The sequence below is a fragment of the Zophobas morio genome, unplaced genomic scaffold, assembly GCF_036711695.1.
Source record: "Zophobas morio isolate AGI-343-1 ecotype UQ-CSIRO unplaced genomic scaffold, CSIRO_AGI_Zmor_V1 ptg000017l, whole genome shotgun sequence".
NCBI lineage: Eukaryota > Metazoa > Arthropoda > Insecta > Coleoptera > Tenebrionidae > Zophobas > Zophobas morio.
In genome coordinates, this window is record NW_026972122.1 from 7,639,593 (window position 1) to 7,666,831 (window position 27,239).

The 27,239-nt window shown below is 32.5% G+C and overlaps 1 protein-coding gene and 1 long non-coding RNA gene across 6 annotated transcripts in view; both read right to left on the reverse strand.

The window, feature by feature from the left end:
- Positions 1-27,239, reverse strand: part of LOC135130705 (uncharacterized protein) — a 573,502-nt gene that overhangs the window by 82,006 nt on the left and 464,257 nt on the right. For all 5 annotated transcript variants that reach the window (XM_064058149.1, XM_064058144.1, XM_064058145.1 and 2 more), the window contains one exon: positions 14,838-15,026. In XM_064058149.1, the coding sequence (XP_063914219.1) occupies positions 14,838-15,026 (189 nt within the window). The remainder of the gene's footprint in view (positions 1-14,837; positions 15,027-27,239) is intronic.
- Positions 16,290-18,758, reverse strand: LOC135130709 (uncharacterized). The gene is made up of 4 exons (XR_010280837.1): positions 17,468-18,758; positions 17,279-17,417; positions 16,794-17,227; positions 16,290-16,743 (listed from the first exon to the last, which is right to left on the reverse strand). It is a non-coding gene; the product is annotated as an uncharacterized LOC135130709 (long non-coding RNA).

The following is a 27,239-nucleotide window of genomic DNA, read 5'->3' on the forward strand; positions in this document are numbered from 1 at the left end:
CGCTAGAAAGAAGGGGGAAAATAGCGGGAATGTTATTTTTGAGATCCTTGCTAAATGGTGCTACCGATAGTCCAAAACTATTGATATAAATTACATATAGACCCCAAACAATTAGATTAAAAAGCAAAGATTTATTTTACATTGACAAATCAAGAACAAATTCCCTAGTGAATACCCCGATAAGCTCGATGCAGTAGACACATAACACACTCCAGAAACTCCGGCTAGATATCGACATACACTTTGAAAAAAATGTCGCGTTCTAGGAATTCTAATACGTGTAAAATTTTCAATAATATTGTATTAAGATATTTTTTCCCCATTTTCATTTGGACACCGTAATTGGGTTAACGCCTGTTGGTGTACAATTAATAATAATATTAATAATAATAATAATAATCTCCTTCTACACCCAGGGCGTATCCAAGAAGCCCGAAATGAAGCCCTTCCTAAACATCTCCAGCATCGTGACACGTCCTGGGGACCCGTCAAACTAAGGATTTACTTGCGTTACCCCACTCAGCCATCACTGCACAACTCAAATTGAATTATTTTATCCAGTGTGATGCTGATGATTATTGTAGGACAATTTAAACCCAATCAATGCACAAATTACAAAAAATATTTTAGAAGATTATGTTGTTAATAATAATAATAATAATAATAATATTTATTAATATCAGGGACATACAAACGTGTTTGATATTCGTCATTGAAAAGTGGAGACATGTACAATAAAATTTGATAAAATTTATATAATCTAGTCACAAACACAAAAATTATAGAACACAGTAACTACATGATACACATATACATATAAACTAATATTTCAAATGAATATGATTCGTGAGAATTCTTTTAATGTGTATAATTCAGCTTTTACCAATTTATGTTTTACTTGCTTTTTGAAAACACTTAACTGCATTACTCTATAGTTCTGAGGTAACGAATTATATAATTTGAGGGATTGGTAGTAACAGCTGTTTTCAAACAGTGTTGTTCTATGACGTGGATAACGGTAGATCTCCGTTTTTCTTGTGCAACTTTCGCTGATTAAAGCTTTTTGAAAATAGTTTTTATGTTGTTGATGAAAACATAGACATTCGTAAATATATAGCCCGGTTTTCGTTAATATATTGTATTTTTTGAATACACCCCTACACTGGTAGGGGTAGTGCTGGTAGATTTTAGTGAGTTTTTATTACTAAAATTTCCTTAAAATGCCATGTTCTACTTCGTTTAGAGAAGAAAGCAAGACCCTGCTTGTACTTCAATGGGTAATTTAATCAAAAAGTAACAACGTTGTAAGATGCATCTACACACACGTTTGTTCATTTTTTCAACTAGGGAAGACATACTTGCATGCTTAAATATCAATTGATATTTTAAATAGCAGAGAAAGGAGAGGAATCAATTTAACCAGCCAAAGATTTTTTGGTAGCTTTGGGTAAATTTCACACTTTTTTTGAAACTACTAAAGATTGGAATTTTTTTCACCCATTAAGTGGAAATGGAATTTCTTCACAACTCCTTCTTTCCTCATCATGAAATCCACACTCGAAAATAATATGCAAACCAAATATTGTCACTCGCAAACCTCACACTCGGAACAAAATCATATCCCATCTCTTTTGCTAGATCTCCCATATTTTCGCATCCAACACACCCTTTTTCTCCAGATTCTCTCCCTTTTCTAACCTAATCTGCAGCTATCCCAATTCTCCTAGACTCACTCCCCTTTTCGCCCTAAATATCACTCCTCTCCTCAAAAATTCCAAATCCCACGGTAACTCTCCCACCAACACTTGCATCGCATCCGTACTCACTGTCCTACAAAACACCATGCACCCATACAACACGCTCCTTTGACACCTGTTCACCAACTCCCTCGCATATCCAAACCTCAACACATCATACCATACTCCCACACCAAACGAAGCACACGCAACCACCAATCCTTTATATATCACTCGTACCGTTCGTTTATCCAGACCCCATTCTTTCCTCAATACACGCCTCAATTTCCCCATCACTCCGATCACCCTACGTCCCAGACTCTCGACTTGTGGCCTAAAATTCATACGCTCACTAACTCTTATATCCAGATACTCCTCCTCTTTCACATACTTCACACGCTTATCCTGAACCCTTACATTCGGCGGTCTCGAGTCAGACAACGATCCCTTCAGAAGCATCATAACCGTTTTCTCCCTGAACATCTCGACACCCACTGCATTCCCCCAAGCAACCACTTCCGTTCCTAGATCCTCAATCTCACTCCTATTATCCTCAATCATACACAACAGGTCATCCGCATATGCCAAACACGATATCCCCTTCTTTCAATCTCTTCCAACAACCCATCCATCATCATCTCTACACACCTTCCTTTCCACCTCATTTGCCCCTACCACACACACTTTCCAATCTCTAAAATAACTCGCCCAAACTTTGATCTCCTTACACCCAACTTCCATCAATTTATTCATTTTCTCATTACTCTTTTCCGACCACACCACAACCTGTTTCACTCTTATCCACGCATCCTGTATTCCCAATCCTTTCACGAATCCGAACGGAGCCCTCGACCTTCTTCTTTGAAGTACCCTCGCCAATCTCCCCACCAGTACTCTCTCAAACACTTTTTTCATCACACTGAAAATGCAGATAGGTCTATACGACCTCCGAAATGACCTATCCTTATCCATGCCCTTCAAAAAGATGACCAGCCGCGCAACCTTCCATTCGTCCGGAACCCATCCTTCTCCCATACATGCATTAAATACCTCCATCACATAGTCCGGAACAGTCTTCCACACAACCGTCATCATTTCAGGCGTCACACCATCCATTCCCGGCGGCTTCCTCTTCCTCATATTCCCCACGCTCCTTTCAACCTCATCATAATTCACTCTCTCTACGACAACCTCCACCCCTTCATACAATTCATAGTTCACGGGAACGTCAACTGGGGTAAACTCTCTCAACAGTACCTCTACCGTCTCCCTCCAAGTTTCCGTTTTCCTATCACCGTCCCATACGTCTATCAGTCCTTCGTTCTTCTCACTCCTACAGAGCTGATAAACTGCACCCCACGGATCTGCATTGCCAACAAACCGAACAAAATTCCTCCACCAAGACCTTTGTCTTCTTGATGGTCTTTTTATAATGTCTGAGCAAGCCTTGGTACTCGAACCTACATCTCTCGTATCCGTCCAATTTCCTCTCTCGTTTACGAGCCAACTGCCATTTTTTTCGTGCTTTTGGGACTCGACGTTTTAAATCTTTTAGTTGCTCGGTCCACCAGGCTGCTCTGTTATCTTCATCTTTAACAAACCTTTTTGTCGCGTTGTCCATAGATGCAGATCCATCCGTGCAGGCTTTCTAGCTGCTCCCTACCCAGGAGTCTCGGGAAGCTTTCAGGACTGGTCATATAGGTTCTTTGAAAAACTCTTTAAAGCTACCCCTACAAATAACAAAAAACAGGCATTCTGCGTAAAATAATGCATGACAAGCCGTTGGAATGGTAACGAAATAACCGAGCTCTGTGGTATTCCTCTGACAACTTTGGCGAGGAGTTCCGGGAATTTTATTTACCGACTCATGGAGTTCTCGAGAACGAGATCATGAACCGACGTCAACTACCTAGAAAGTCTTGTGCAGGCCGTCACGGCCGTCTTGGACAGTACTTTTTACAGGCCATTTTGTACAGTCAGCTATTGTCCGGATACCATCAATATATTCACTGAAGTGACTTCCGAGGTTCTCCAGTTCCAACTCAGATTACGGCGGCCAGATACGCCTGACGCAACCGGGCATTACAGTTCTTCCTGCTCGAATTCGCTATGGTTGTCCTGTGGCGAGGTGTGGGTGAAGTGGAATTATGTCGAAAGACTCTTCCTGTGCCCCGGGAAACGAACAGCGATTTTAAACCATGTCGAAACCGTCGCAGCACTTCCAGAGTTGGCCTACCGTGGTACCACTCAAATTTTTAGTTCCTACGTTTCCGTGGTGCTCTTCGATATCGTCTACGGCGGCCAGCTGGGCACCTGAGCCGCCGGAACGTTTAGTGGTAGAGAAGCTGTCTCCGTGCAACAGCAACGAAACGTTATCTCTTATCGAATCCCCGCCTCTAGACTCGGATAGTCACTGGCAGAGTTCTCTTGATCGAAAGAACCTATAACCTCGAGAAGAGGATTGGCGATGTCCCCGCCACCGTTCATCCAAATCTCGTCACTACTATGGTTCTACTTGGTATAGATGTGTTGCGTCCTAACTCTAAGACTATTGACATCCCACGGACAGGGTTACTTTGGTACCTCGCGGTTACTCCTCAGCCCGCTCCGCATGCACACTATCGACTTGGGCATATTTCCAGATAAATAACTCCGTAAGAGTCCTGCTACCGTCTTCCGGTGGGTCCAAGTCGGTAGGGACGCCGCTTGATTCAATCCCGGTCCCCAGTACCTCCTGGTGGACCTGGATTTATGGTGAAACTGTACCCGGACGGAATGCTTTGCAGCTCGGGCTCCGTTTACAACTCCACCGGAGGAGACGGTACTCCTCTAAAGTTATTACGTGACAACCACCTCGCTCCGTCGCCTCGAGAACATTTAATGTATGGACTTGGTGAAGAGAAGGAAAAAAGGAGATAAAAGCGTTCAGAGAACTAATCTAGTTTTTTTAAGCGTCGTCGTCACCCACACCGTACCGTACCGTACCTTAAGTACCTAGTTGGGCATGGGATTAGCGCGATGCCTCCTTGTTCGGTGTATTATCCCCGTTTCAGAGAGCTGATGACTCACTCACCTTAAATTTACACATCAACGAAACCAAAACGAAGCAAAACAACAAAATCTTTGGAATGAAAAACAAAACACGAATAGGAACCTGGAACGTAAGAACAATATTAGAAACAACTCAGCTGGCGCAGATAATACACGAAATGGATCTCCTCAATATCAAGATTCTAGGGTTATGTGAGACAAGATGGCCAGGAAATGAAGAAATAACAAACAGAAATGGCAGCGTTTTGCTTTACTCAGGGAAAGAGGAAAGCGAGAAAAGCATGGGTGGAGTAGGCATCCCGCTATCCCGTGAAGATAGAAAGAGTATGTTACAATGGAATCCCATTTCAGACCGAATTATAACAGTAAGAATGAAGACATCAGTCAGGAAATTTACAATTGTATAGTGTTACACACCTACAAATGTAACAGAAAATGACCTGAAAGATAAATTCTATGAGGAATTATCAGAAGTGATAAGAAACATCAACAAAGGTGACGTGACCATAGTAATGGGGGACCAGAACGCCTAAGTGGGGGACAATAATGATAATGGTAACAGATTAATAGAATTCTGCCTAGGAAACAAATCTGGTAATCGGAGACACTTTATTCCCACATAAAAAATATCACAAAGTAACATGGATCTCACCAGACCATAAAACACGAAACCAAATTGACCACATATTAATAAGCAGTAAGTGGAGAAGGTGCTTATTAGATGTACGCAACAAAAGGTCATCACATGTGGGCAGTGACCATCACTTAATGATTGCTGAAATGAGAATGAGAATATGCGCCGTAAACAGAATCGAAGAAGCCGTATGAAGGAAAAAATAATAAAAGAAATAGATATTAAAGCAGAATTGAGTGCCCGACTAGAACAAATAAAAACCAAAAATCAGAACAATAGAGAATGCATAGATTGTAAATGGAAACAGATAAAAGAAAACATACAAGAAACAACAAAGGAAGTGCTAGGTCATATGGAGAAGAAAAGGAAATACATTAAAGCCAAGATGAATGAAATGAGAGAGCAGAATACGGGAAGCTAAACAGGGAAATAAAGAAAAGTGCAAAGAAGGAGAAAGCAACATGGACGAACAAATTAGCACAAGAAGCGGAAGAAGCGGTAGGAACGAATAATATCAGAGAAGTATATAAAATAACGAAAATATTGAAAAAGAAGGTGTGGAAACAGAAGCAGCAAGCATAGAGGACAATGAGGAAAGGTGCGAGCTACTGAATATCAGGACCGAAAAACCATCCCAAAAGGAAACCAAAGAAGCGATCAAATAATGAGGAATAACAAGTCGCCAGGAGCTGATGAAATACCTGCGGAAATATGGAAAGCGGACACAGTGAGCACCACAGTACTACTAATACCATTAATAGAGGATGTTTGGACAAACGAGGAGATACCAAAAGACTGGAAGAAGGGGAATATAGTAAAATTAGGTACCCAAGAAAGGCGACATAAAAGAATGTAAGAACTGAAGAGGAGTGACCCTACTGACCACAGCAAATAAAATGCTGGCACATATAATCAACCAACGAATAAAGTAGAAAATAGACAATACTTTGAGACAAGAACAAGCGAGTTTTAGAAGAGGTAGATCCTGTATAGATCAAATCGCAACGATGAGAATGATAATAGAAGAGACAATCGAACGAAACGCAAACCTGATCCTGGTCTTCGTGGACTTTGAGAAAGCATTCGATAGGATAAATCATGGAACAATGTGGAAAATAAAAAAAATGATAAACCTCATCAAAATGATCTAGACCAATGCAACGTGTCAAGTCGAAAAATAAAAAAGGGTTCAAGCAAGGGTGCATACTATCCCCATTACTCTTCAATATCTATCTGGACCATATATTATGCGAAACAATAAACCAGAAAAATGGAATAAGCTTGAGCCCACTATACAATAGGAAACTAGCAGACGTAGACTACGCAGACGATATCTGCTTAATGTCAAGCATGAAAAATATATTAAGAGGATGTTAGGAAAACTTGTAAGAGAAGCAGCTAAGGTGGGAATGAAGATTAAAGCGAATAAAACTGTCCTAATGAAAACGGGAAAAACTCTAACACGAGAAAAATTACTCTTAAATAACGAGAAATAAAGGAAGTAAACGAGTTCTGCTACTTAGGAAGCGTAACTAGCATGGAGGGAGGAACGGAAGAAGACATAAAGCAAAGGATTTGGAAAACACAAGGGGCCTTCGGAACATTAAAGAACATCTGGTCATCGCCACATATTACGCAAAAGACTAAGTTACGTATCTTTAACAGCAATGTAAGATCTGTTTTTTTGTACGGCAGTAAAACATGGTCCATGACAGGAAAACAACAACAAAGAATAGAAATTTTTGTCAATAAATGTCTACGCAAAATACTGAAAATATACTGACCAAGAAAGATCCGAAATGAAAAGTTATGGAAAATAACACAGCAAAAAAGTGTGAGAGAACAAGCCAAAAGAAAAAAGTGGAACTGGATAGGCCACACAATAAGGAAAGACAACAAGGACATCACAAAACATGCACTAAAGTGGACTAAAGAAGGAGATAGGAACAGAGGAAGACCGGCAACCAGCTGGAGAAGAGTTACTGAGAGAGAAAGAACAGAGACGGGGAGAAGTTGGGGACAGCTCACAAGAATGGCCAAAGACAAACAACAATGAAAAGCCACCAGGGAGGCCACAGGACGACCTTAACCGAATTTTGATTTCTTTTTATTTGGCGAAAATTCTTTTGTAGATAGTTTTTCCCATATTTAAATTTGTAACGGGAAATTTTCCTCTCCGGCTAAAATACCCCAGGTGCTCCCTCTTCAGAGTGAGAGCTGGCGTCCGACCAACCGCTTACTTCTTCGCCAATACCGGCCAGAACTGGTACTAGTGGGTCCATGGAGCGCCACAACCCCTATTATCAATCCCCGGCTTTCGTTACAAAACGTAAATAAATGGAGTACGACTTCTGCAAAATACGTTTTTATTTGTGTTCTCAATATCATGTTGTTTCACCATTTGCACCTGAGATGAGAACACTCTCCGCCATTTTAGAGTGTGACATAACATGAATTCTCCACTTTCATGACAACACAGACGGGTAATTTTTTATAATAATGTTATTTTATCCACAGCTTTTACAGCACATTTGACCAAATATGACTTCAACAGGAATGTGATTAAATTTATTATTGCTGTGAATGAAGTTCAAGACAGTTATGGTAGATATAAGAATTAAAAGATGCAGGTGTCCCAAAAAAACGGATAGAGATACTGAAATTCTGTAAACGCCATTGTTTTCAGTTTAGCGGAAAGCTTAATTTACTACCTTGCAAATATACCGTCGGCCTCGCGCATTTATATATATTTTTTTCAACTGAAAATGAGATAAATAAATAAAATAAAAGTTTTGTCCATCAAAATCAATTAAAAAACAACACGTTGCTATTAAAAAAAGCATATAGGTTTGCATCGCGACGTCTTCAAGCTAAAAACAATAGCGTTTGCAGAATTTCAATATCTTTATCCGTGGAGTGTCAACTGGGACATCCTGTATAGAATACTTTCAGCTGCATCTATTGAAAGTATTTTCTATTAAACTGAGTGTTCTACCGTTGAGGCGCAACGTGATACCTCGTTTTTTTCAATTGAACACCCTATATATTTTTCCATGTCCTGACTGATATATTAGGACTTGAAAACGAACTTTTTATTTCTGAAAATTTAATGCGATGTTGCTCGAAGTTCAAGTATTTTTGAAATTTTTCACATGGAAGCCTGTATTTTATAACATTTTTGCCTGATATTGCATGTTATGAACTTTAAAAATAGGGCATGGTGTGTAATTTTCAAACTAAACTCCAACTCCCAGTATAGATGTATGTGAAACATAAAAACAATAGCTTTAGGCGAATATAACATTAACAACAGATTGTTGTGGTACAATATAAGTTCCTACACAGATTTACTGAAATTAGTGTAATTACTGAATAAAATTTCAAAAAAATCAGAAAATATTACTGTAATAACAACAGATTGTAATTTCTAACATAAGTTCAAGGTTAGTTAATTTCTCGAGGAGTGTTCTTAAACCACGAACCAAAGAAATATTTTATACAATATAGATTTCGAATTCACTCCATGAGGTGACTGTGGTTAATTCAAAGCATGTCAGTGAATTGTATACAAAATTTACAAATCAGAACTGATGGTTTAATTAACAACCTTTGCCATTATTAATTGAAGCAAAAAGCTACAAAATGTTTCTTTGATAAATTAAAGAAATAAATAAAACGAATTGCTAGAACCCAATTCTCCCTGTCGTATTTTAAAGACAGTGATTACTTTTGGTGATTTGTCATTATCAGACAATTAATTTAACCACTTGGAAACGATCGGCAAAAAAGGAATTAGCGACTGTTTTTTTAAATAATACAACGAGAAGTAGGTTCAAATTGTTGTTTTCTTTAATAATAATGATCGATAACAGTCTCTCAAGCAACTACAGAAAATTTATCCTCTGAGATCTACCCATTTTCAATCAGTAATTTTCAATTTATTACGTTGTAATTAATTTGATTGTCACCAGGTTTCACTTAATTTACTCAAACACCCTGAAAACACGATAAATTTCGGTACATTGAACCGATGTCAGAAAAAAGGTCTTACTGTTTCAATTTGTTAAGAGCTCAAAGAAGGTATTAAGGAAAAGTGACAGTTTTCTTACTTTATAAAATTCTTCATATTTTTATTTGTAGATGGGAACCACTTTCATCCATCTTTGTAACTACCAATATGTAAAATTTTAACTAAATTTGCTACATTAAGATTGATTGCCAGTTTTGAGGGTCGAACTCGTGTGTTATTTTCCATATACTTTATCTACATATAAAAAAAAATATCTCTTAAAAACACAAAGCATTATGTCGTTGTTCCATTTAGGAAATGGGTAGTGTGTTTTCTCATACATCACTCCAAGTAAAATAAGATTTCCGTAAAATGGATCAGTTATTTCTGTACATCGGATCCGCAGTAACTCACGTCCTGAATATCTTAAATAAAAATATTGGTTGATTGTAATTTCAACAGAACTTCTCTTGCCCCTAAAGTACAGCCCAATAAATACTTCTTCTTTGAAGAAATTTTAAAAAACCTTGCGATTTTTGTTTTCTGATAGAGGTTATCAGAAAACAAAAAAAATAAAAAATAAAGTTAAAACCAGTAGTGTAAATAGCATCCCCACAGATTTTTTGCCTTTAATTTTCCAGTTCTTCAATTTTTCTTTTTTTGTTTCTTGAGTTTTTTGATTTGCAATTTTTGGAGTTTGCAAGTTAATATTTTCCAAGTTTAAAATTTTTCAATTTTTAAATTTTGCAATTTTCCTATTTAAAATTTCTTAAGCTTCCCATTTTTAATTTTTTCGATTTTTCAATGTTCCGGCTCTATAATTTCTTGTTTTTCCAATTCCAGTTTTTTCAATTTTGCGATTAGCAATTTTTCAATTTTTTCATTTTTTTATGTCTTCATATTATGCGATATGTAACTCTTCAAGTTTTCATTGTTGAATTTTCAAGTTTTCCGATTTTCCAACTTCTGGATATTTCATTTTTTACATTTAGCAATTTTCCGATTTGCAATTTCACGAGTTTTCAATTTTAAAAATTTAAATTTTTCATTTCTTTAATTTTCGAACTGCAATTTTTCGTTGGGGATTTTTATTTTCCTTATTTTTCAGATTTTAGGTTTTTCAATGCTCTGATTTTATAAATCTTTTTAACAATGTGAAATGTTTCAGTTTTTTCATTTTCCAACGTCTAAAAGTTTCAATTTTTAGATTTTGTAATTTCACTAGTTTTCAATTTTTAATATGTCAATTTTTCAATTTTTGAATTTTCACTTCTTCAATTTTTCGTTGCGGTTTTTATTTTCTCTGCTTTTCAAATTGTCGGTTTTTCAGTGCATTCATTTTATAATTTTTCTTCTTTTCAATGTGAAAATTTTCAATATCTGGATTTTTCAACACGGATTTTTAATTTTTTGTTTTTTCAAATTTAGAATTTTCAGTTCCCCCATTTTTCAAATTTTCCTTTCCTCACATTTTGATTACCAATTTTTCTAGTCTTTATTTTAAATATATAACAATAATTATAATTTTTAAAATTTTTCATTTTTTTATTTTAAGATTTGAGAATTTTTCCATTTTTCAACTGCTGGATTTAAAAACGTTTTCAATTATTTGATTTTCAAATTTTCGATTTTTAAGCTTTGAATTTCTCGATACAATTTAATTTTCGCAATTTTTCGATTGATTAATCGTTTGAGATTTTTAAGTTTCTCGATTAATAGTTTTTCAATTTTTTGTTTCTGCAATTTTTTGATTTGCTATTTTTTAAATTCCACTTTTTCGATTTTGCAACGTTCCGATTTTATAATTTTTTGTTTTTTTAGTTTAAATTTTTTCAAACTTTCGTTTCTTCAATTTTTCGATTTGCAATTTTTTATTTTTGTTTTTTTTGTTCCTTCAAATATATGATATGTAACTCTTCGAGTTTTCGTTGTTGAATTTTTCAGTTTTTCCATTTTCCAACTTCTGAATGTTTTAATTTTTAATATTTCAATTGTTGAATTTTTCATTTCTTTATTTTTCAAATTGTCAGTTTTTCAATGTATTCATTTTATAATTTTTCTTCTTTTCAATGTGAAATTTTTCAATATCTAGATTTTTCAACCCGGATTTTTTAATTTTTTGTTTTTTCAAAAATTTAGATTTTTCAGTTCCCTGATTTTTCATTTTCCCTTTCCTCAAATTTTGATTATCAATGCTTCTAGTCTTCATTTTAAATATATAATAATAATTATAATTTTTTAAAATTTTCCCTTTTTCAATTTTACGATTTGAAAATTTTTCCATTTTTCAACTAAACTGGATTTTGAAATTTTTTATTTATTCGATTTTTCAATTTCTCGATAGTTAACTTTTCCATCTTTCAATGTTACAGTTTTTTTATTTTACAATTTTAATGTTTCCATAGTTTTTCGATTTTACAATTTTTGAGTTTTCCAATCTTTCAACTCGATTCGTTTTTAAATTTTTCCTTTCTTCAATTCCTTAATTTGCAATTTTTGTTATTTCCACTTTATCGATTTTGCTATTTCTTGTTTTTTAGGTCTTTCGATTTTTCAGTCATTTCGATTTTTTTAGTTTTTCGATTTATAATTTTTCGTTTTTTTGAATCAAAAAAATGGAAAAATGGAAAAACTGGAAGACTAAAACTGAAAAACCAGAAAAGAAAAACCGAGAAGGTATGAAATGAAAACATTATGTAATCTTGAAACTGGATGTGATGAACTTGAAAAATTGAAGAAACAAAAATTTTAAAAATCGAAAGAATCGAAAAAGGGTAAAATCGGAAAATCGAAACATTGAAAATGAAAGAAATCGGAAAATCGAGAAATGAAAAATCAAAAATTTGAATTTTGAAACATTTAATAAACAAAAAATTATAAAATCAAATGAAACATTGAAAAAATAAAAGACATGAAAAAACGAAAAATTGTGATATCAAAAAATTTTACCTTTTACTTCTCGAGCTTTGAAATCTTGGAGATGTTTTACAGTTATTATAAGCATGGTAATTTTTTTATCAAAATGTATTTGCTCATCCCCCCTAAAAAATTGATGACGTCACCCCAAAATTTTGCTGAATAAATCCTATCTAAAATGTACAAAATATGATGAGTCTGTACTTGTGATTTATCATTCCATTCATATTTTTGGATTTGCATAAACAGGGTAACTCAAAAAAATTAATGAATGTGTCAATTTATTTTATTGATTTAATCAGGAATTACAAAACCCAATGCTTTGAAATCTTGGAGATACTTTAAAGTTATTATAAGCATGGTAAACTTTTGTTCAAAATGTATTTGTTCATTCCTCCTAAAAAAATTGATGACGTCACCCTTAAATTTTGCTGAATAAATCCTATCTAAATTGCAAAAAATATGATGAGTTTGTACTTGTGATTTATCATTCCATTCATATTTTTTAGATTTTCTTAAAAGGTGGCTCAAAAAAATTTATGAAGTCAATTTATTTTATTGATTAAATTAATGGCAACACTTAGTATTACATTGGACCAACCCGATTTGGTAGACACAAAATTTTTTAAAGTAAAAACTCGGTTGAAACATAAGGGTAGCACGCTTATTTACATCGACTTTAACATTACAGACGTGCATTTGTTTTATGCGCTGACTAGGTTCCGCGAATGTGGAATAGACATGTTTATAATCAACCAATTGTGAATTCCACCGTCAAAAATTAAAATAAAACCCAATGTTTTATATAATAAGCGGAAGTCGAAGCAATAAAACCGATGGTCGTTTTGTTTACAGTTTCTTTGTTTGCTCTCACGTATGTTTTTACGCTTGTCATCTTAAATTAAGAATGTTTATACATAAACGATTTTCAGTTGCCTCTCATATTACACACCGGCGCCGTATACGTGAGTAAATTGTTTCGTTATTTTATTGATTATAAAAAATCAATATTCAAAACGACCCAATTCATTTTCCCGAAAATTTGGGAATACAATAATTTTATTCTTAGTATTACACTACATCTATCCCAACTGATATACTTGTCCTTGCAAAAATGTTGATGACGTCATCGCAATTTTTTTTTAATTTCCACTACAAAAATGTAATGAGAAAAAAACACAATAGGCATGCAGTCGTCAAGTTTCCGACAGCGAGGGAAGTACTGTCTAAACTCTTTAGACCAATTTTTTATGATAATTGTTAACCCTTATAAGTTAAAATAGAGATATGTATGTAAATGTGAAGAAGCATGCTACGCGTTCATTTCAAGTGAGTTTTTCAGAATATAAAATTTTGTGATGACATCATCAACATTTATGCAAAGACTCGTCGTCAATTTGGATAGATGCAGTGTAATACCAATAATAATTAATAACAATACTATATTCCCAAATTTTCGCAGAAATGGAGTGAGTAGTTCGTGATTTTAATCAATACAATTAAATGCCTCATCTATTAATTTTTTTGGATCACCCTGTATAAGTAATTCTAAAATCAATGAGTGCATTGATAAAGAAATTGAGGATTTAGTCTGCAAAATTTTAAGATGACGTTTTAAATTTTTTGGAAGGGTGAAACGAATAAATTTTGATTAATGATTTACAATGATTACGACAACCTTAAAATATACGTAACATTTCAAAGTATTCAATTTGTCAGTTTCAAAGTTAAATTGCAAAATTGTGTTACGCAATCTTGATTTTTTCCAAAAATCTAGATGTCTAGAGTAAAACGTGAACACAGATTCATAAACCACATGTAAAGGATAATCTATTTTATAATATTGAAATAATATTTACTAATGTAAATTTTGGAGATGAGGTCGTCCTATTATTGGTTGGTATGTTTATCCAAATTTTGCTTAGCGTTTTATCATCTACACGATATCATAAAAATTATTTTTATGTTAAGTGTACAGTAAAAGTTATTTACCTCACTGAAGAGTACGACATAAAGTGCTACTTACCTCACACTCGTAGAAAAATAATAGGAGTATATTTTTTTAAGCGTTTAAACTTTATATATCTTATTCCCCTGTCACTTCTGTGCCGACTACGTGCGTACAGCTACAGATTTTTTATGATGTTAATAATTATAACAAATTTTATTGATTTTATTGTTTAAATTTGCAAATTAATAACCATCCTAGTCTTGTTAACATCTTCAGCCAGCATCAGCACAATCGACAACACTGACGTCCAGAATTTGGCTTTCTACCACCAAAACCTCAAAACCTTAATTTAATCTCAAACTGCGGTTTTGCCTTGGCAAAGCCCCAATCTTCCAGGTCTGTTCACTTCTTTGCTTAATCCCATTCGACTGATTAATTTATCGCCGACCAGCCCAGCCCGAAAATAAATTTGTTTCGACTGTTCCGATATGCCTTAGGGCCAGATAACGTCTACGTAACGCCGCAATAAATCATACTTACGTCTGCGATGGCGTACACTTGTCCCACGTAAACAAGCAAAATAACTTGGGTCAAAGCCAAAACCGTTCCCGCTAGGAGGGCGTCTTTCAGACGGATCGGCATCAAAGCGTATGTTAAATAGGTGGTGGCGAGGGAGAAAGTGGGTCCCAATAACGGTCGCTGTCGCTCCGTGAAGAAAGAAATACATATCTGGAATGCATAACAATGAAAAATAAACGACGTTAGAGTTGCGTACAATGACAGTAATGTAATACGTTTGTAAATAATAAATTTTGGCAAGCAATATTCTTAATGGTTTTTCGAAGGAGTCTCGTTATAAAAAGAGCATTAGAATTTCCCTTTTCGGCGTAAACGTCGCAGCTGCTGGCGACGACTTCTTTGCATTTCTCTCGATAAAGCCTACTCGAGGGCTTTGTGCTTATGTTTACGAGATATCAGGTTGTCTTGAGGTTTGTACGAAAAGGCTGTCGCCAAATTATTCGCACGAGGAAAATGTCTAACGAAGAGCACTTCAAACTTTTTCAGATAAAATAGATTTTGAGGAAAGGAAATTGTTTTATTTACGACAGATGAAAAAAGTGAATAGAATCCTATAGTTTCCAAGAGGATGAATAAAAACTGATAGTTAAACTGTTGTAGAAAATTGTTTGTTGTGTTAGTCGTAATTTTTGTAACATTGAAAATTAATTTAACAAGTCGTGATGAACCCTTATACAAGGCATTTACGAAGCTGTAGCCGCTATGATTTTTTTTTTCTAGGAAGTCCAAGGACAAGCGCCGCTCGTGAAAAGTTTATGAAGCTGAATGAAGATGGATTTCTAGTCTTTTCCGTGAAGAAGTCCGAAAATTACACGTCTTCCAACCATTGGAATGTTTATTTTATATTGCAGGTTGAAGTCATCGTGTCATAAACAAAAAAAAAATGGTCGAAAGTTATTTCGACAGACTTCCTTCGCCCCCAAATGCAGTACCAAAATCCCGCTTCTTTGAAAACTTGAAAAATTTGATTTTGCCAATTTGTATTCAATAAAACAAATACCAGAGTATGCTATTTTATGAAATTTATTATATATATATAAATATATAATAAATAGGTTTTTTGATTATATATATATATATACGTCAATAATAACTTTTGGCCTCGCGCCAGATTTAGGCAACAAGTAATGGGTGATATGAAAACCACATCCTAGCCTCAAACCTGTCATATCAGTGTTCAAATTTGTATTTATGGTTGCATCATTTACAACAAGCGAATGCTTGACACGTTTTAAAGTAGGTAAATATTTGGAGTTATAGTTTAAACTGTTTTCGAGTAAAAGAAAGAAAAAGTGGTATGAATCAGTTTATTCAGAAACAATTTTTTGGAATTAAAACAGCCACATAGAGGCTGAAGAAATTAAGACAATCAAAGAGAAAAGAAAACAACTTAAAACTAGGAAAGCTTACTTCGTAGTAAATGCAATTATATTCAATGAACATTTAATACTACTATAAAACACCAAAGTAGATTATTCATATTTCTTATGAAGTTAGAGATTGCAATTATTAACAAAGTTGACAACGTATGGATAAAGTTAAATATATATCTTTTAGTCAAAAGAGGTGTCTGCATAATTTGTTACAGTGTGTTTGCAGGTATATTTGTACAATGCAGCAGCTGCTGCATTCACTATCCAAATGTAATGTATAAATAATGATTTGTCTGGTGCAGTCTTAAAATTAGGTATTTTTACTATATTTCAATTGGATAAATATTTTTACACATATTTGTAAATTCTCGTGCTTTGCCAGTTTTAGACGTTGGAATTTTAATTATTAGCGTATCGTTTTTGTCTTGAATGCCGTCATTATTTTTCAATTTATCCATTCCACATGCTCCTACAACTTCTAATAAAAAATAAACCTAAAACATAATGATTTATAGACAATGTGATTGACCTTGTTTGAGATCACCTTTAACATCAGGTACATTTAATCACGGGCTTCTGTTAAAAATTTTGGTAAGTCTTCTCTTGTAAATATATTTGATTTCTTGGCAATGTAACCTATATTTTTTGCTTGAAAACTTGGTGTACTTAGATATATCTATGCTGTTTTTTATTAACAGAGTTGACTTTAACTACGACTATGCAGCCCAAAGTGTTAAAGATTTCACAGAATTTGCTTTTTCAGCGAAATACTCGTATGCAATGAGGTGTTCTCCATATATTTTGCATGGTTGTTTCTGCGCAAAAAAAAATTCATACCGCTTTTCATAAACTGTGGCTGAGTTTTTAGGTAATAAATTTGATATATTATCTGCCAGTTTTTGCAAGTTCGGTCGAATGCATGTAAACTGCTTGTTATTATTGCTATCCATCTCTATTTTGCAATTGCTACAGATCTTTCTGCAAGCAAAAATATTAAAAGTGCCGAAAAATAAGAGGTATGCTTCATACTTTCATTTAAAATGGGCATGTAAGCTAATAATCTGTTCTGTAATAATAATAAAAGCTTATTATAGGTTATGTAGATACAAGAAAATTGTTCAAATTCTTCCATTCCGCATACTCCTACAACTTCGAATAAAAAATATACCTAAAACATTATGTTTTATAGACAATGTGATTGACCTTCTTTGAGATTACCTTTGACATTAGGTACATTAATCACGGGCCTCTGTTAAAAATTTTCGTAAGTTTTCTCTTGTAAATATATTTGATTTCTGGGAAACATAACCTATATTTTTTGCTTGAGAACTTGGTGTACTTAGATTATATCTATGCTGTTTTATATTAACAGAGTTGACTTTAACAACGACTATGTAGCCCAAAATGTTGATTTCACAGAATTTTCTTTTTCAGCGAAATACTCGTATGCAAAATGAGATATTCTCCATATAATGTTTTCCATGGTTGTTTCTGCACCGAACAAAAACTTATTACAGGTTATGTGGATACACATTGTTCGCTGCCATAGAATGTCGCTGCACTTCAAGAAATCCGCTGTTGCCATGCAAGGTTGCGACGTTGCGAGATTACGCGCAAATTTAGTTAATAAATTATATTTATAAAATTAATAAACCGGATGTGTTTCTAATAACTAATAAAAAGGGTTAACAAAGAGTATAGAATTACTGCTAAACCGAAAAACAATTTATAACCTTGTAAAATGTAATTGTGGAGGTAGATAATACTAATATGACAACACCGCATTTAATTTCTGTGCCGATTTTTGAACATAGAAAAAGCACATTACTGCGCGATTTCGAAAAAAGAAACATTACTATTTTTTAGCAGCTTTTAACCTCTCTTTTTATATTTCTCCAAGAAAGGCGTACATGTCAATTTTAAAATACCAGTTTAAGTTGGAGTAAGAAATTTACTTTTATGGTTGTGTGTACAGGCACTTCTACAATTAGCAGTACAAGTTTTTGTTAATCTCTTAAATTATTTTTCTACTTATGGAGCCAATCTGGATATTTGCTTAAGGGTGTGCTTTAAATTTTAGGAATTAATATCTTGGAACGTCATGCATCGTTTCCATACATTTTTGAGCTTCTGTTTTATTTTCTAATCACTTGGAATTTCATTTCCAAAAACAAAAATTGTACTTGAAATGATAGATATGAAGCTCATTATTCCGAAACATGTAATTATAAGATCAAATGTTACTATGCATGAAATGTATTATTTGATATAAAGTAACTTTTGATATCGCATTCTTTAGATTTTTTTCATGGGTACTTTACAGTTAATAGTATCACCATGAAATTGTTTCTTAGATTTGTTTTTCTTTCTTCCGGTATTTGAATCACAATTTGATAATCTTAAAACAACGACAATTAATTTAACTTTAGCTTGAGTTGTGAACCTGAAAGTTGTTTTGTATGAATTTGTGTGACAAAAGTGTACTAAAGATGAAAATAATTACTTATACTCTTTTATAATCATTAATTATATTTGTAGCAATTTTTGGCCTCTCGTATTTTATATTATTTTATCCAAGAAACAAGCGAAATTTGAAAGACCAGTTTAATATTTTAATGGAGCAGTAATTATGAACCCAAATGTTGCTATGGATAAAAACTATTATTTGACTTAAATTAACTTTTGGAATCACAGTCTTTGGATTTTTTTCGTAGATACTCCACAGTAAACAACATAATTATAAATCTGTCCCTTTGATTTATTAAATTCTCAATCCGCCGATATTTGAAAGACGATTTGGTATTCTTAAAACAAGGGTTACTAATTTAATGTTTCCTTGGACTGTGAGCCTGAAAGTTGTTTTGTATGAATCCATATGGGGTCAAAGTGTACTAAAGATGAAAAGAATGACTTCGTTTATAGCAACTTTTGGCCTCTCGTGTTTAATATTTCTCCAAGAATGTTTTTAATTTTGTAAGATATTGGGCCAATAAAACATACACAGACAACATTATTTGCAATTCTTCCAACCACCTATGAATTCATAAAATATCAACTTTTGCATCTTTAATTGAAATATTGTTCAATTCTAATCTAAACCATGAAAACTATAATAAAGAACTTCAGTCCATAAAACAAATTGCAATAAATAATGACTTTAAAGTAAAATTAATCCACAATCTAATTGACAAAATAAGATACAAAATTAAAAAAAAAACAATGTTGCTCGTTGTTCAAAACGGACCATGATACTAAGGAAGACATAGGTAGATATTATTTTCTGAATTTTATTGAAACATTATCTTACAAAATTAAAAACATACTAAATAGAGTGAATAAAAATGTTAATATTTCATTTAGAAAAATTAATTCAACCAGAAATCAGTTACTGAACAAAAAAGATAAAATTACTTAACTAGATAAAGCCGGAGTCTATCAATTACAATTTGAATGTTGAGATTGTGCCTTAAATTTTACGAATCCATATCGTGAAATAATACACCTCATGAATTTCACTGGCTTGTGTTGAAATTTCGGGTTTCCAATTTTAAATTTATTAATCTAGTACTTCGTTCCAAAAACAAAATTGTGCCCGGAATGATGGGTTAATTACCTGTTTTCACATATACGAAGCGGCACGAGTCCGAAAGTTACCTAACATGCAATTATGAGGCTAAATGTTGCTATGGATGAAAACTATTATTTGAATTAAAGTAACTTTTGGCATCACAGTCTTTAGATCTTTTTTCATAGGTATTTTACACTTAACAACATCATTATGAATTTATTTCTTAGATTTATTTCTCAATCCACCAATATTTGTCTTAACCTCATAGAAAATGTTTCGTCTTATGGAAAAAATCTGAATCTTTACACCTGGGGGTGTGCCTGAATATATATCACCGAATATTGCCTCACATGAATTTTACTGCCTCGATTTGACCAAATTTTGGGTTTCCGATTTTAGATTTAATCATGTACCTAGTACTTTAAGATATGTTAGCACATGAGTCCGAAATTATGAGGCCAAAAGTTTCTATGGATGAAAGCCATTATTTGATTTAAAGTAACTTTTGGCATCACATTCTTTAGATTTTTTTAATAGTTACTTCACAATTAATAACATAATTATGACTTTTTCTTTTAGGGTTATTTCTCTTATCTGTTATTAAAATAACTGCTATTAAGTTAATTTTAGCCTGGGTTGTAAGTTTGAAAGTTGTTTTCTACGATTCTGTGAGGCCAAAGTCTACAAAAGATGAAAATAATTTTAGGTTAGATAGTTCAACACTCAGCCAATTATTTATTTTTATTTATACTATTTTCGTGTGGTATAGCAAGAATAATGGTCAAAAATCAAGTATTTTAGGATCAAAAAACGGCAGATCAAATTCCTGATAATATTAACACTAATAAGTCTAAAAATTTAACCAAATATTGACTTTTTTAAAGTGTTATAGGTTTACTGACGAGGTGGCTGAGAAAGGGGATGAACCCTGAAACTGGTATCACCAAAATAGTATAAATAAAAATAAATAATTGGTTGATTGCCGAACTACCTAACCCAAATTTATGCCCACGCTAATATGGAAAAAAACATATCAAAATAATTGGCTCATTAATAGCAACTTTGGACCTGTCGTCCTTTATATTTGGCTAAGTAGCAAGTATTTAAAAAATGTAAATTATCACTTTAACTTTGAATAAAAAATATTTTTATGAATGCGTCTACAGATACTTCTACCATTCACAGTCTAATTTTGTTTTAACTTCATACAAAATGTTTCGTATTATGGAAAAAATCTGAATCTTTACACTTGGGGGTGTGCCTGAATATATAGCACCGAATATTGATTCACATGAATTTTACTGCCTCGATTTGACCAAATTTTGGGTTTCCGATTTTAGATTTATTCATGTACCTTATACTTTAATGTATGTTAGCACATGAGTCCGAAAGTCATTCGTCATGTAATTATGAGGCCAAAAGTTTCTATGGATGAAAGCCATTATTTGATTTAAAATAACTTTTGGCATCACAATCTTTAGATTTTTTTAATAGTTACTTCACAATTAATAATACAATTATGACTTTTTCTTGTAGGTTTATTTCTCTTTTTTGTTATTAAAATAACTGCTGTTAAGTTAATTTTAGCTTGGGTTGTAAGTTTGAAAGTTGTTTTCTACGATTCTGTGAGGCCAAAGTCTACAAAAGATGAAAATAATTTTAGGTTAGATAGTTCACCACTCTGCCAATTATTTATTTTTATTTATACTATTTTCGTGTGGTATAGCAAGAATAATGGTCAACAATCAAGTATTTTAGGCTCAAAAAACGGCAGATCAAATTCCTGATAATATTAACACTAATAAGTCTAAAAATTTAACCAAACATTGACTTTTTTAAAGTGTTATAGGTTTACTGACGAGGTGGCTGAGGAAGGGGATGAACCCTGAAACTGGTATCACCAAAATATTATAAATAAAAATAAATAATTGGTTGATTGCAGAACTACATAACCCAACTTTATACCCACGCTAATATGGAAACACACATATCAAAATAATTAGCTCATTTATAGCAACTTTCGAACTCTCGTATTTTATATTTGTCTAAGTAGCAAGTACTTAAAAAATGTAAATTATCACTTTAACTTTGAATAAAAAATATTTTTATGAATGTGTCTACAGTTACTTCTACCATTCATAGTCTAATTTTGTTTTAACTTCATACAAAATGTTTCGTATTATGGAAAAAATCTGAATCTTTACACTTGGGGGTGTGCCTGAATATATAGCACCGAATATTGATTCACATGAATTTTACTGCCTCGATTTGACCAAATTTTGGGTTTCCGATTTTAGATTTATTCATGTACCTTGTACTTTAATGTATGTTAGCACATGAGTCCGAAAGTTATTCGTCATGTAATTATGAGGCCAAAAGTTTCTATGGATGAAAGCCATTATTTGATTTAAAGTAACTTTTGGCATCACAATCTTTAGATTTTTTTAATAGTTACTTCATAATTAATAAGACAATTATTACTTTTTCTTGTAGGTTTATTTCTCTTATTTGTTATTAAACTAACTGCTATTAAGTTAATTTTAGCTTGGGTTGTAAGTTTGAAAGTTGTTCTCTACGATTCTGTGAGGCCAAAGTCTACAAAAGATGAAAATAATTTTAGGTTAGATAGTTCAACATTCAGCCAATTATTTATTTTTATTTATAATATTTTCGTGTGGTACAGCAAGAATAATGGTCAAAAATCAAGTATTTTAGGATCAAAAAACGGCACATCAATTTCCAGATAATATTAACACCAATAAGTCTAAAAATCTAACCAAATATTGACTTTTTTAAAGTGTTATAAGTTTACTGACGAGGTGGCTGAGAAAGGGGATGAACCCTGAAACTGGTATCACCAAAATAGTATAAATAAAAATAAATAATTGGTTGATTGCAGAACTACCTAACCCAACATTATACCCACGCTAATTTGGAAACACACATATCAAAATAATTAGCTCATTTATAGCAACTTTCGAACTCTCGTATTTTATATTTGTCAAAGTAGCAAGTACTTAACCCTTAACTTGGCAAAACCAGAAGAGGCCACAAAAAATTATCTTTCTACATTTTTGTACATATATGGAAGTTACAAAGTAAAAAAATCGTTCAGAATAATTTTCAACACAATCGTTCTTTGTTTACAACTATGTATCTCAGAAGATACACCGCCCGGTTTAGGGGGTACTGGAATGTATCTGTGTAGATACATTGCCAGATTTTAGGAACACAGCATAAATTCATCGAAAAGCTGGCAGTGTGAACTGTGGGATACAACCATGATTTTAAGCAATATTGGCAATGTATCTCCTAAGATACAACCAGATTTTTATGTTGGTCTGATATAAATGTACTAAAATTGTATCAAAATCTCAGTAAATATAGATAATTATTAATCAAACTCGGTCCAGAACACCAGATTGAGACAACTCATGATTTTTTTACAAATATAATTATATTCATTATTTTACACAATTAAAACAGTATAAAATATAATATAATAAATTAATCCTTTTACATAATTATTGCGTACTATTGTGAAAATTAAAAACAACAACGTTAAGAATAAAATAAATCTTGCCGCCAGATTCGTTTGTGAACATTTGCTCAAAGAGAACGGTCCCATAATTTACAACACATTTTCCCGCGGAATTCAACTAACCAGATGGTCCGATTGTTAGTATAGGGACAGGGTCTTGTAAATTCTATTCTGACCATGGTAGAAAAACTTTAAAATGAAAGATGTAAAGAGCGAAAACGAATATTTGAGTTTGCACTTGTATTTTAATGTACAAATTGCGACTCATCAATGGCTTGACGTATTCATACCTACATATATTAATTGAAACATTGGCAAATTTTCTGTTAGCACTTGCATTAAATTAAACAGTGTAAATATCAAGAATATTATAAATTTAAATAGGTAACAGTCAAAAAATAAACTTTTTTTGTTAAGAAAACTATCTACTGAAAATTAAAATATTAATTTACAGTTCATTCAAAATTCATACCACTATTATAGAAAACATAATTTAAAAAATATATACAAGTAACTCTATATATACATGATTTTTTTTTTAGAAATTTGTTTTAAACTTTCTGTTTATTATTTTTATTATTTTTTTTTAACATAAGAAGCCTAAATTTATGTTTAAGAATAAATTGCAAAAGGCAAATCAGTTTGCTAAATATTGCAACCTTACAAAAATCTAATGTGGGAGGTAAAATTAAATAACTGTAGTTGCTCTTAAGTAGAAACAATTTATTGTAGTTTTGCTGTATGATTCATTACTTATTCAATAAATGTTTTAGTAAATTAATTAAAAAATGCTTGCACATGGGAATTTTGTTAGTATTACTAATGCTTTTGCATGAATATTTTGATAATAAATAATACAACCTATGTAACATTAGTGCACATTATAACATTAAACATAGAAGAAAATTTATAATGTGCAAGGGTATGTTTTTTAATGGAAAATCTAAACATAGTTCACAAAAACATACAGTTATAAAGAAGAATATAAATTTTGTCGACAGATTCATTTATGAATAACATTTGCTCAAAGAAAACGGACCCATAATTTACAATACTCTTTCCCGCGTAAATCGTTCGACTACCTACCCAGATGGACGTTTAGATTGTTTGTATAGGGGTTTGTAAATCCCGTTCTGACCATGGTAATAAAAATTAAAGTGAAAGATGTAAACAGCGAAGGACACTTGAGTGTTCCAAGTGCATGTGCGAATTACGATGGGCACTCTGTGGCTTGGCCTGATCGAACGGAAATGAACGAAATTGTACTGTATTTATTCATTGAAATCTGATTAATTTTCCGCTGCCGTTTGCATTAAATTAAGTAGTGCAAAATAAAAGGAAATTCAAATGACAATAAAAAAACTTTGTATTAAGGAAATTATCTAATGAAAATCAAAATACTAATTAACAGTTCATCCAAAATTTGTTCACTATTAGTACTAAAAATATAATTTACAAAAATACAAGTGTCGGTGTGTGTATAGTATTTAATTTATTCAAACAAATTTGCTTTGGATTTTCTGTTTTTTTTTTTATTTTTTTTAACACAATGTGTCTAAATTTGTCTTATGAATTTAAAATTAGAACCAAAATTTTAAATTTGTTCAATATTTTCATTCAACACAACTTTCTGAAATATCTATACCTAAATAAACTGCAAAATTTATAACAATTTGTTAAATTATATTCCAACTATCTAGAAATTTAATGTGGAACGGTAAATTAATTTCATTTGCTCTTAACTGGAAATAATCAGAGTGCAAGGACAGAGCTGGATACATCATAAACATTGCCGTAATTAGGATATTTTGTATAGGTTATTTTGTATATGTTTCATCCAACGACAGAATAGAACCAAAATTTATGGTACGGTTTCCCGCTCAAATGTCAGGAACTAAAGATACCTGACCAGATGTTGGGATTCTGAGAATTGCTTGGGTTACAACCTGTCCAGGGCTTTTAGTTAACGCAAAAACTAACAGTATTATCCTCGAAGTTTTTAAACTTAAAATTCAAGGAAGTAAGCAGACATTAATAAACAAGGTTTTGTGATCGACACGTTGATTACTTGCCTTCATTTTATTAATAAGCAGACTTGTGTACATATACATATTATAAAATTGTTGTTATATAAATATAATTTTGATACAGTCTTCTCAAATGAACGTTACATTAACTGATAAATGTATATACACGTTGCTTGTAACCTGACTATAATTAATAAATTATGTTATTCACGTTTGAATAACTAGAAATTTAATTTTTCTATATATGGATATGAATTGGCAATGTATCCTAGAAGATACAACAATGATTTATTTACATCTTGGCGGTGTATCTCAACAGATACACCTATCGATGCTTGGAAACGAGGCAGTGTGTACCACAGGATACAACCATGATTCGGCCTAAACTTGGCAGTGTATCCCGTGAGATACACACAGTTTAAATCTTAATTAAATGCTATGTATAAAGTATTTTCAACAATCAGTTAACTATATGTTATTTATGATGCTTTTAGAAGGTTTCAAAATAAAAAACAAGCTTTGTTGGCCCAAAATACCAGTATAATTAACAATTTTGTAAGAGAATGTACTGAAATTTTCGGAAAGTTGAATAAGAACCATGCGCGCTGCAACAAAAACGTTGTTAATTTGCTTTAAACATTAAGTAAAATTCATAAAAAAAACACATGTTTTAAATGAAACATACAGCACAACATTGGTATGATTTTGAAAACGAAATGGTACAAATTACGAGCAAAAAAAATTTTCGATTTTATGTATCTCACAAGATACATTGCCAAGTTAAGGGTTAAAAAATTTAAATTATCACTTTAACTTTGAATAAAAAAATATTTTTATGAATGCGTCTACAGATACTTCTACCATTCAGAGTCTAATTTTGTCTTAACTTCATACAAAATGTTTCGTATTATGGAAAAAATCTGAATATTTACACTTGGGGGTGTGCCTGAATATATAGCACCGAATATTGATTCACATGAATTTTACTGCCTCGATTTGACCAAATTTTGGGTTTCCGATTTTAGATTTATTCATGTACCTTGTACTTTAATGTATGTTAGCACATGAGTCCGAAAGTTATTCGTCATGTAATTATGAGGCCAAAAGTTTCTATGGATGAAAGCCATTATTTGATTTAAAGTAACTTTTGGCATCACAATCTTTAGATTTTTTTAATAGTTACTTCATGATTAATAACACAATTATTACTTTTTCTTGTAGGTTTATTTCTCTTATTTGTTATTAAAATAACTGCTATTAAGTTAATTTTAGCTTGAGTTGTAAGTTTGAAAGTTGTTCTCTACGATTCTGTGAGGCCAAAGTCTACAAAAGATGAAAATAATTTTAGGTTAGATAGTTCAACATTCAGCCAATTATTTATTTTTATTTATAATATTTTCGTGTGGTATAGCAAGAATAATGGTCAAAAATCAAGTATTTTAGGATCAAAAAACGGCACATCAATTTCCAGATAATATTAACACTAATAAGTCTAAATATCTAACCAAATATTGACTTTTTTAAAGTGTTATAAGTTTACTGACGAGGTGGCTGAGAAAGGGGATGAACCCTGAAACTGGTATCACCAAAATAGTATAAATAAAAATAAATAATTGGTTGATTGCAGAACTACCTAACCCAACTTTATACCCACGCTAATATGGAAACACACATATCAAAATAATTAGCTCATTTATAGCAACTTTGGAACTCTCGTATTTTATATTTGTCAAAGTAGCAAGTACTTAAAAAATTTAAATTATCACTTTAACTTTGAATAAAAAAATATTTTTATGAATGCGTCTACAGATACTTCTACCATTCAGAGTCTAATTTTGTCTTAACTTCATACAA